At 38.8% G+C, this 12,086-nt stretch overlaps 1 protein-coding gene across 5 annotated transcripts in view; it reads right to left on the reverse strand.

Moving 5' to 3' along the window:
• Nucleotides 1-6,709: 6,709 nt before the first annotated feature.
• Nucleotides 6,710-12,086, reverse strand: part of birc6 (baculoviral IAP repeat containing 6) — a 256,486-nt gene continuing 251,109 nt past the window's right edge. For all 5 annotated transcript variants that reach the window (XM_060831329.1, XM_060831332.1, XM_060831330.1 and 2 more), the window contains 2 exons: nucleotides 10,962-11,096; nucleotides 6,710-7,548 (listed from right to left, as the gene is read on the reverse strand). In XM_060831329.1, coding sequence (XP_060687312.1) covers nucleotides 7,363-7,548; nucleotides 10,962-11,096 — 321 coding nt within the window. In that variant the 3' untranslated portion in view covers nucleotides 6,710-7,362. The remainder of the gene's footprint in view (nucleotides 7,549-10,961; nucleotides 11,097-12,086) is intronic.

Consider the following 12,086-nt stretch of genomic DNA (forward strand, 5'->3'; position numbering starts at 1 on the left):
ACAATGTTCTCCGTGTCGGTTTAAATCTGTGCATACACCGCCCCCGCACCCCGCAACCACAGCCCAGTATTTGCTATTTACACTTGGGGAAAAGACTTCACAAACATACACCACCCCCTTTTTTTTGAAAATAAAACAGAAGAAAATAAGCAAAAAGGTCAAAAGCCTCCACTGTTACAGATGTGGAGGAATGAGTAAAAATATAGGTCACTGAGTAGTATAAAGGAACGGAAGGACCTTGAAGTTCATTTAAACAAATCCCTGAAGGCAGTTGGACAGCTAGATAATATGGTAAGGAAGACATAGCAGATACTTGTTATCTTAACCAAAACTTTGAATCTTAGTGCCCTCTTGTGGTGCAATGGTAGTGTCTCTGCTGGGGACTAGGGGGTTATGCTGAAATTGTGTAAAATCACAGCATGCAGTTCTCATCATCACACCATGGGTACATTGTCATAGTCCTTGCAAATATACCGAGGATGAAACTGTTGCCTACATTGTTGAATTTAATCTTGAGGAAAGGTTGGATAAAAAGGAGAGCTCCAGTTAGAATGGATGGAAAGGTCCCAAATCTTTCCCTGCTGCTTAAAAGATAGGAGGTTTGGAATGGATTTGCGGGGAATGTTTTGCACCCAAAAGGATAGCAGGGTTTTGGAAATTGCATTGGTGGTAAAGATCAAAATTTTCATAACATTTAAAAGAAATGTTTGAGTGCGTACTTGCAAGTGTTGTAATTTACAGACCCAGAGATCAAGAGCCAGAATTAGAGTCCCTACAGTATGAGAACAGGCCATTTGGCCTAACAAATCCACACCAACCCTTCGAACAGTAACCCACCCAGACCCATTTCCATACATTTAACCCTGACTAATGCACCTAACACTATGGGCAATTTAGCATGGTCAATTCACCTAACTTGCACATCTTTGAATTTTGGGATGAAATTGGAGCACCCGGAGGAAACCCATGCAGACACAGGAGAATGTGCAAACTCCGCACAGTCACCAGAGGTGAGAATCGAACCCAGGTCCCTGGCGCTGAGAGGCAGCAGTGCTAATCACTGAACCACCGTGCCATCCCAAAGTAAGATTAAGCTGAATGACTCCTTAAGAGCTGGCAGCTTAGACACAAGTCAAATGGTCAATAAAGCGTGGCGTTGGAAAAAGGACAGCATGTCAGGCAGCATCCAAGGAGTAAGAGTGTCAACATTTCAGGCATAACCCTTTTTTAGGGGCGGAAGAAGGGTTATGTCCAAAACTTCGACTGTCCTGCTCCTTGGATGCTGCCTTACCTGCTGTGCTTTTTCCAGTGCCATGCTTTATCAACGCTGACTTGCCACCATCTGCAGTCCTCACTTTCATCTATTAGTCAATGGTCTCCTTCCATGCTGCAAATTTCCATGATTCTGTAATCTGTAGTTGACTAACAGCAAGTTGAGAGGAATCTGAGATACAGAAACAATAATAAAGATATACAAACACAAAGAGAGATAAGAAGAGAAACATAAATATAGGAAAAAGGGTAAATAAATAGTAAATAGGACAGAAAAGTCAAGGGGAAAAAGCTTAGTGGGGGTGTCAAATATTCCAGTACAGTTGGATCTGCTATAACATTGCAGTCCTATTTTCATGCAATCCTGCGCTATAAGAAAATCGTGTAATAGCAGCATCATTTAACCTAATGGGGATGGAATTGCGTTACAACTATTACATGCTCGAGAAAGTGTCCCCAATTTGTCAATTACATTATTGTGAATCCGCATTAATGAAACATGCATTATAGCAGAACTACCTGTATTACGCTGATGGAAGATTACAATATATGCTATCAGCCATAATATAGCAGTGATGATACATGCAAAGTAATAATTCTGAATTGCTGTAGTTCAGAATTTTTTTCACTATGTAGAAGTCAAAAATTAACAAGGGTCTGTGTCCAGCAATTAGGAGTGGTGACAATATGTTACTGTTTATAGTGTTACTCCCAATCACACGTCAATCTGATGAGCTGGATTTATTATTCAAATCAAATTTGCAACCTTGTGGTTCCAAAGATAGTGTTACTACTGGATTAACTAAACCAGACTGACTCACTGACTTAAGAGAAAATCACAATAAAAGGAAAAACAAAACTCCTAAGAAAGTGACAAATAGTTTAAGCATTTGATATTTGTATCATAATTCAAGGTGCTTTGAGTTGCTGTTTTAAATGTTGTAAACATGAAACAAAGCCAATATTAGAGCCCTCTTCTGGCACAGTGGTAGTATCCCTGCCCTGGAACAGTGAGATCAAGTTTCAAGTCCCATCCACTCCAGAGGTGTGTAATAACATTTATGAACAGTTTGATTTAAAATAAGGGTAAAAAGCCAATTTTCATGAAGACAGTGCTTTGCTTTTTTTCCTAAACAATTTACACCAGCTATTTGGACTTTGAAATAAAAGCAAATTCTAAATTTGTGCAGAGCACCAAATCTGAGGGAATAGTCCAAGTCAAACTGCAAAAATTTACAAGACAACAATAAACTTACAGGCTTGACAAACTAGTTTCAATACAGCAAATGACGACATTAGAGGTTTTGATAAGGTAAGTGAGGATCTGAATGGAAAAGAATAGCAAAGGGTTCTGAAAACAGAAAATATGAATAATGAAATAGTAACATGGGTTAAACAAGACAACATGGGTTAAACAAGACAACAATCATTAAACAAGACAAGCCCAAACCCAAGCAACTATTTCCAGAGGGATAGAATTGAAATATTATGCCAAGGTCATATGGAACCTTGGTTAAAATACACTTGGGAGTAATGTGCAGAGTTTTAGTCACCATATTATAAAAAAGAATTAGAATGCAAAAAGGATTTACAAGTATGATACTAAACTACGAGGTTCTATTTGACAGATGGTGTCTAACTTCTCATGAAGAGAGAAAGTTTTGGGACGATCTAAAAGCAATCTTTGAAAACCATGGAAGTTTTTGCTAGTGTGCATCTATTTCCACTTGAGAATTAAAACTGCAAAGCCTTTGTTATAAAATAATCACCGAGAAATCAAACAACCAATTCAGAAGAAAAATCTTTACCCACAAAATAGTAAAAATATGGACCGCATTAGCAATGGCAGTACTTCAGATGAATCACATTAATGCAGTTAAGGGGATGCAAGTATCTGAAGGAGAAGCGAATATAGGATTATGCAGATAGGGTTGAAGCATAACACAAATTCTAATGTGAACTGACTGGATGAATTGGCCCGTTTCAGTGCTGTACATGCAATATAAACTGCTGCTCCCTTTTAGTGTAATGCCCGAGTTTTCCACTTAAGTAAATTTATCCCACAAGTAAACTTATCCTACATACTGACCTGAAGGCAGCTTTAGCGTACAATCTATTGTAGCTATAAGCATCAGCTGATTCCCCAATTGTACTAATTTAATAGTTTGTGACATCACCTTCAGAGTTCCCCTAAACAATTCTTTTTTAAAATGCAAAGTCAACCGAAAATGGAGTTGTGAAATTCCACATTTGTGCACTCAGGAAACATGATTTATGCCATCATGATATAACAAAGTAAGACACTCTGAAGCCAACACATCATCTGCTTAAGGATACTGACTGAACCAAAGTCACTCTTCAAATAAGAACAAGCTCCTTAGTAGGTAAAGAACCTTAAACAGGAAGTGGATTACTGAATACCCAGCTAATGCACAAACATCATTAGTATTAATTAGGTATCAGGATTTCTTGACATATCCTTCGTGAACTACCACTAAACCCTAGCCCTGAAAACTTCTTTACAATGGGCAAACCTCATCACAAACAAGCAGTTGCTCAACTGAGCTTATATAAGGGTCAACTCTTCAGTGAGACCAAGTTCCAGATATTCATCTTCAGATTGACCTTCCAGATTCTTAAATTTGCATGCACTTCATAATAAGATCTGTTCAGATGGTAGCAACCATGTGAATAAGCCATTTTTTTTATTATTAATGGGAAGAGGGCATTTATTACCCATCCCCAATTGACCAGAGGACATATTAAACAAATTACAGTGGGTCTGGAAACAGAGGGGCCAGACCAAGTAAGGAAGGCAGATTTCCTTCCCTAAAATGACATTAATGAATCAGATGGGTCTTCACACCAACAATGGCTACATGGTCACCATGACAGCAGATATTTGTTGAATTCAAATTTCACCACTTGCCATTGTGGGATTTGAACACATGCCCCTGAAATATTAGCCTAGAGGTCTGAATTACCCGTTCACTAACACTAGCACTACACCACTATCTCCCTCATGATTATCAATTTAACAAAGGATTTTAAGTTTGGTTACTACTTTTGCTATTAAATGCACCATCACAAGGCACATGCTTGACCTGATGTGTCCATTTCATGCTCCTAGGCAAAGAACTAGTGGATATTTTAACATTAAAACATTTTAAAATCCCAAATCCTGTTTTGGATATGCAACAAACTTCTCATTGCTTTCTCATACAAGATCTCACGTATATGTCATGGATAATGCTCCTCTGAGACACTCATCTGACCAGGGATAACAGCACAAAATTGATCCATCCACTGTGCACTTTGTTTATTTGCAGACACACTGCCAACATTGTGCTTTGCAATACAATAGCATTTATTAAAAACATTTGATAATCTACATCATGTACAAAAGTGTAGTATTGAGTAGGCAACTACAGAAGTAGTCAAAATGTAGAATACCAATTTTTCTGACATTTTCAATACTGAAGAAATTCTCAATATTATAGATGCAAGATCATTGCTATTTTTCAAATAATTCCTTTTTCATGTTATTTATCTGTACATCCCACTTTAATTTGTGCTGTTAATCTATCATGCAATAGGAGGGAAACTTGTAAATCCCTCACACTAGCCATATGAAATTCACTCCACCATCTAATTAGAAATTTAAAGCCAGTCCAACAACAGTAAGAGTGCAAAGTGTAGACTGGCAACTGCCAGTGCAGCAATGCCCTTGTGTGACAATATCTTGCGTATCATTCAACTTGTTTTTTGAATGAAGCATAGTGGAAATTACTGGTTCAAGTGTAGAATGTGTCATTACATCCAATCAAATGGGAGACTCGGGTGAACCCCTTTTGCACTGTATAAAACGCAAATGCCTTTAAAGATTAGAAGGAACCGAGCTGATTAAACTCAGTCCTTGTTAGCATGTAGACTTCAACAGTTAAACTGGACCCAGGCTAATGCTTGGGCAAAGAGACTTATGTCAAATAGAGCATAACTTCTCTGTCCCTTGATATCACTAATTGTTATGCTCTGCAACAAAATGGGCAAACCTCATCACAAACAAGCAGTTGCTCAACTGAGCTTCTACAAGGGCCAATTCCTAAGTGAGATCAAGTTCCAGATATTCATCTTCAGATTGACCTTCCAGATTCTTAAATTTGCATGCACTTCATAACAAGATCTGTTCGGAAGGTAGCAACCATGTGAATAAGCCATGTTTATTTGTAATGACCTACCCCAGTTTCTATGTACATCAGGCACCATTATTTGCTGCCTGTGATGGAGTCAAATGAATATAATGGACTGTGTCTTCTTAGTGTATGCACTCCAACCAGCCTGCACTAGTGTTCTGTAGAGTTTCATATAATGTGATGGGAAGCCACATAAGCTGTCTTCCAGGATACAGACAATTCTAAGATCCAAATTAAATGGTAAAACAGATAATCTTCAGAAAACACAAGTGGGTAAATTGAAATCATATTTGAACACATACAGGATATGATCAGTAATAACGTAAAGACACAGAATACATCTGCCTCATTTCTCTGTTGGGATAATGAACTTTAAAGTCAGTATTTAGGAATATTAAGCAATTTTAAATCATTCCAGAAACATTAACTGTTCAAATCATGTGAGGAATATCTCAGAGTTTCAATGGACAGCTTAGAAATCCAGTTCTGTTTAGCCACTGATTTGGTGGTAATAATGTTTGTGACTTATCCAGTCAACTTACTTAATGTAGATTTGATTTCAGGAACTTCTGGAAATCTGTCTGGTCTTCTCTTTGATCTTGTTGGTAAGAAGCCTTAATGTTACTGCAGATTAAAGTAATGTTGATGATCTGCCATGCATTTTTTGGGCTCTTTGAAATAAATTGATTGCTCAACCTGGATGCTCATGTAGCCTAACAATCTTTAGAATAAACACTGAATAATTATAGCCATGTGCTTGATTTATGAAAGTGAAAAGATATAAATTGATAGTTGACAAAATAGTGTCAAGTGATCAATAGTTAGGTACTAGTACAATTAACTTGCAGCAATACATTCAAACTTATGGGCCAAGTATTATTACAATAACTAGCATTCTTTTTACCTGCCTACCAATGACAACTGCACAAAGTCTACTTCATTATTTAGCATCTCTGACATTTATCAACCAGCTTTAAAACCAAGTCTGTCAGACCTCTGGGAAGTCTGAAGCCAGCCAGCAGAAAATGCACAAGAACCACCCAGAACAATCTGCTCAATTTCACATGAAACTGTGCACTTGTACCTACATCCTACCACACTTGAAAGAATAGCGACACGCACCCATTGCCTCAAAACAACTAAAATCAATTATTTGCCCCCAAGTTGTTAGTGTAAGGCTATATATTCAAATGTAATAAAACTTGATTCTTGCAGTGTTTCATAACGCCAGAGGCCAATATGCATTTATGTGAACCAAAGCAGTTATATTTATTAAAAATGTATTTAAGACTCATCATAAAAACGTTCATGAATTCAGTAATTAACAGTACTGTTAACGTACCAGTAATCAATCGTAGCTGTATAGCATGTTCATTCATCTTTTATTGAAGTTACAGGAGTTTGTAGAAATTTACTATGAGCAATGAATATGGCCAAACATCGTTTTGGAGGGAGAGATGGAGAAGGGGAATGGGGTAGGGGCTATCAACCTAAGATCTGTATTTTTAAATAAGCGAAGTACCTAGAAGGATGACAATATATTCCTGGTTACAACTGTCCTCTAATGGTCAAATCTGAAAGATTAACATTCGGTAAACATTCTAATGTATTTCCCTTATATCAGTGATTTATCCGTTTCTCATCAGTGTATACATGAACAATTTGTTTCAAACATACCATGTAGTGGTTATGTCACAATTGAAAAATAAAAGCACAAAAAAGTTTACACTCTTTTACAGGTAAATAAAAGATCATATTGATTTAAACGGTTTTACCTTTAAGGGCATAGCATAGTTCAATTTTATTACCTATTACATAATTAGCTTCTTACATACAAATATTGACAAAGTTTGGCTTGTGCTCCAAAGCCGAGTCTTTCAAGTCCACGCAATGCAGATCATAATTTGACATCATTAGGGGAGTGGTCTCTGCTGCTGCTGGGCTTTTCTTCGCCCTCTGATATAGGTTCTGTTTCACCCGTTGCAGCATCTTCAGTTTTCTCCACTGCCTCATCACACTCCGGCTCAAGACCCTCAGGGCAGGGAAGCTTCAGCAACTCTTCACGTAGCTGCGCAGTATGGCGCTGAAAGATAATTAGACAGCACTTAGCATGTGATGTCTGTTTCGTGGGTTTTACATTCACTCTACACCATTCTTCTCATAAAAACCAAATGTTTAATATAATTCTGAAACCGTACTTATAAAATGAGGACAGCTCAGTCGAAAATGTAGCCCATTCCCCTTATTCGTTTGAAAGAAGCAGAAGGCTAAGTAAAGATCAGTACCGATCATAATCAGGATCACAAGGACAATGTGGAATACTATGAAACCAATTGAAGAGAATTTATGTTGCATTATAGATATGCATTAGTTGTCTCCTGTTGCTAAACCAACTTGCCAACTTTGTAAATTCTACAATTCTTTTAAAAAAAAATCAACCCATCAGTTCCCTAGCCACTCAAGCTGCAATCCTCCTCCTTCGCCTGTCCTATCAGTTCACAACACTGCTCTTCACCATGAAATCCCTCACTACAGGTTCACGTTGCCTCCCTGCTCTTATTATGTTTACTTTCCTATCCTATCCTTACCCAATGCCAATTACACTTCCCTGATTTCTTCTATTCCTAGTTCACCCGGGCAATTTTTATTCACAAATCTCTAAAGTTGCAGCTTAGCGAGCACAATTAATTTTTAGTGTAGCATTTTTATTGTTGAAGCTGCATACTGTATGAACAATCAGAAGTGTTACAGGACAGATGCTGTGATGATTAGTACCTGCTGAATCAAGTGAACAGCCTCAGAATTAAATGTGCAATATGTCTTATCCTACACCCACCACCAATCAAATAATGCAAACCTTGAGCAATTTCCCAGCACTGTTCCCAAATCGACTTGACAATATGGTCATAGCATTAAGGACTGCAAAGTAGGATCCCAGCACTGATCTCGGTAGAACTCCATTCACTACATCTCAGGATGCAGCTACTCAAAAAAAAAAGGCTCCATTCATCCTTACCTTCTATTAGCCAGCCATATCCTTTATCCATTTTAGTAAGTTAAGCCCCAACCTACCCGCTTTTATTTGATAATAACTTTTGATATGGCACCTTATAGTTAAAGGATGGAAGGTTTATTGTATCATTAAGGTTTGAAGTACAGTTTTAAGTGAAAATGAAGAGAAGCATTAAGCAAAAAACAAAATTAAGAAAATACTGAATTAGCCAATTAGTTTGTGGCATGATTGACAGATACGTCAGGCATAAACTGTGGCTGGCAGGTGCAGGGCACAGGCAGAGTTCAAAAGGTAATGTCAAGAATTAAAAAGGGAAGGTGATTAGCAAGTATTTGGTGAGAAATTCTACATTCTACTTTCCAGTCTCCAGTTTATAACAGTCTGTAAAATGAGGTAGGGTAACTCAGTCACATGGAAATGCATCCAGTGGCATGTGGGATGTTGTATATGTTTTGCATGGCTTAGACATCCAAGTTTCAGGGCGTGCCACCATCTGCAGAAAGTAGAGTACCAGGTCTCAGAACTTAAGCAACTGCTCGAGTCGTGTGGAACATCTGCTACGGTGAGAGCTACATGGATAGTACATTCAGAGTGTGGGCTTGCTACAAAACAACACTGATCTTAATAGGGAGAAGGAGATGGCTTATAAAGTTGCCATAAAGAAACCAGCAGCTAGAACATCAGGTGTGTTTTAAAATATAATCAAAGAGAAACGAGAAACTGAAGAGGAAAAGGGAATAGCACACTGAAGTAAACAGGTGGAAATAAAAAAAAGGACGACTACAAAAAGCTTCAATGTATCTTAATAAGAAAGGAATAGCAAAGAATTTTTTAAAAAAATAGTGTCTATCTTTAGAGGGAATTACAAAAAGCCTCCTAGAAGTGCTAGAGAACCAAGGGACTAGCAAGAACGACAAACAAAGGAATTAGTGTTAATGAAGACGTAGCAGCGGTGGGCAGCACAGTGGCACAGTGGTTAGCACTGCTGCCTCACAGCGCCTGAGACCGGGGTTCAATTCCCGACTCAGGCGACTGACTGTGTGGAGTTTGCACGTTCTCCCCGTGTCTGCGTGGGTTTCCTCCGGTGCTCTGGTTTCCTCCCACAGTCCAAAGATGTGCGGGTCAGGTGAATTGGCCATGCTAAATTGCCCGTAGTATTAGGTAAGGGGTAAATGTAGGGGTATGGGTGGGTGGCACTTCGGCGGGTCGGTGTGGACTTGTTGGGCCGAAGGGCCTGTTTCCACACTGTCAGTAATCTAAATCTAAAAAAGCAGTGGGAAAATTAATGGGACTGAAAATTGGTAAATCCTGAATGTTCCCAGAGTGTTGATAGAGGTGGCTATAGAGACAATAGATGCACTGATCATCTTTCAGAATTCTGTACATTCTGGAATAGTTCCTGCAGATTACAAAGTAGTAAATGCTTCTATTTAAGAAAGGAGGAAAAAGCAAACTCAGAACTGCACACTTGTAATAGAGAAAACTCTAGAAATTAATTATAAAGAATGTGACAGTTGGATAGCTAGAAAGTCAGAAGGTGCTACTGAAGGAGATCTGATAATCATGACAATACTGTAGGTGTAATCTTAACCTATGGACTGAAGTAGTTCAAGGCAGCAACTGACTGTCATTTTTCAAGACTAATTAGGGATGGACAATAAACGGTGACCTGGATACAGTCAAAGAAACAAAGAGTTATACAACAGGGAAAGAGACCTTTGGTCTAACTCGTCCATGCCACCAGATATCCTAAACCGATCTGGTCCCATTTGCCAGCATTTGCCTATATCCCTCTATTCCCTTCTATTCATGTACCCATCCAAATTCCTTTTAATTGCTGTAATTTTACCTGCCTCTACCACTTCCTCGGGCAGCTCATTCCATACTTGCATACTTGCGTGAAATAGTTGCCCCTAAAGGTCCCTTTTAAATTTTTCCTCTCACCTTAAACCTGTCCTCTCGCTTTGGACTCCCCTACCCTGGGAAAAAGACCTTGACTATTCAAACTATCCATGCCCCTTATGATTTTATAAACTTCTATAGGTCACCCTGTGGCCTCCAGCACTCCATGGGAAAAAGCTCAAGCCTATTCAGCCTCTCTCTACAGTTCGAACCTCGCAATCCCAGCAGCATCCTTGTAAATCTTTTCTGAATCCTTTCAGGTTTAACAGTATCTTTCCCACAGATGGTCACAGGCGTCCAGTCTGAAAAGCAATCCTTCACTATCACCCTCTGCTTCCCATCTTCAAGCCAATTTTGTATTCAATTGGTTAGCTCCCCTGGATTCCATGTAATCTAACTTTGCTAACCAATCTACCATGTGGAACCTTGTCAAACGCCTTGCTGAAGTCCATATGGAAGTGTTTGTTGAAGATTCCCATATCCCAAGAATGAGTAGAAAACAAAATGGTGCACTGAACATAAGTGAGGAAATGCTTTGCTAAATCCTGTTAAGTGGAAGTAATCTGTTTTCTCAGCCCTACCTTCAAAGCAGCTGCGTGATGAGACATGGTTCTGCCGACCCTCTTGTCACTGCTATACTGCTGGATATCCGCAATCCACTCTTCACACTGGGCCATGACCTCTGTTCTCTTCAAGTAAAAATGTTTGTGTATGACCTAGAACCAAAAGATTCAGACAAAAGGTAAGATGTACACTTACAAGTTTACACTGGCAACTAATGCAGCAGAATATAACAACCCAAGTTACTTCTTCAAAAGAGACAATTAAGGCAGTTCCTCAAGTACATTTGTCATCATCAGCAGAAAACGTGCATGAATTCCCATTGATTTAACCACAGTGTACCTGCTGCAGAGTTTTTTTCCTATTTACCAGGCAACCTCCACTAGGATACTTGCACTGGAAGATCCACCTTCTATTACAGTAAGATTTATATTATGGCACAACATCAATCAGAATACGCTGCCAAATCGAGTCTCCAAAGTCTCTCCACAGGGGTAACCATTGCCATCTGAAATACCAATGTTGTCATCAGGAAGTGATTGCAAAAGAACCAACAGAAGGATTTTTCCCTCAGTTATTAGTGAAAAGAGTCAAAGGCTGAGAGATTCTGCAAGTTGCAGTATGGGTCAACCCACGTCTACATTCAATCCCTACTTTTACCATTAATTGCAATGTATGAAGCAATAGTTTTGACTCACCGGCACCACCCAATCTCAGTACGTGCCAAAACAACATTAACTTTACTGCTTCTTAAATTTTTTATTCCATGAGAGATTGACATTGCTAGCAATTGTAGCCCGTCTGAAATTGCTCCTTAATTGAGTGGTTTGCTCAGCCATTTTAGAGGGCAGTCAAGGGTTGACAACACTGCCATCAATCTGGAGTCACGCAGAGGCGAGACCAGGTAAGGGCAGCAGATTTCCTTCCCTAAATATAGCTTTTTATAAAATAATGACAGGTTCAATAATGGTGACTGTGAAACTGTTCACATTCCAATATTTCTCAATTGAATGTTATTTCCATCAGCAGCAGTGATGGGATTTGAACCCTTGACCCAGAGCATTAGTTTCAGCTTCTGGATTATTGGTCCAGTGACACTAACACTACACCCTATACCAATTAATATTGAAAAGCTCCTTACTAAT

This window comes from Hemiscyllium ocellatum, chromosome 10 (assembly GCF_020745735.1).
Source record: "Hemiscyllium ocellatum isolate sHemOce1 chromosome 10, sHemOce1.pat.X.cur, whole genome shotgun sequence".
In the NCBI taxonomy this organism is placed as follows: Eukaryota; Metazoa; Chordata; class Chondrichthyes; order Orectolobiformes; family Hemiscylliidae; genus Hemiscyllium; species Hemiscyllium ocellatum.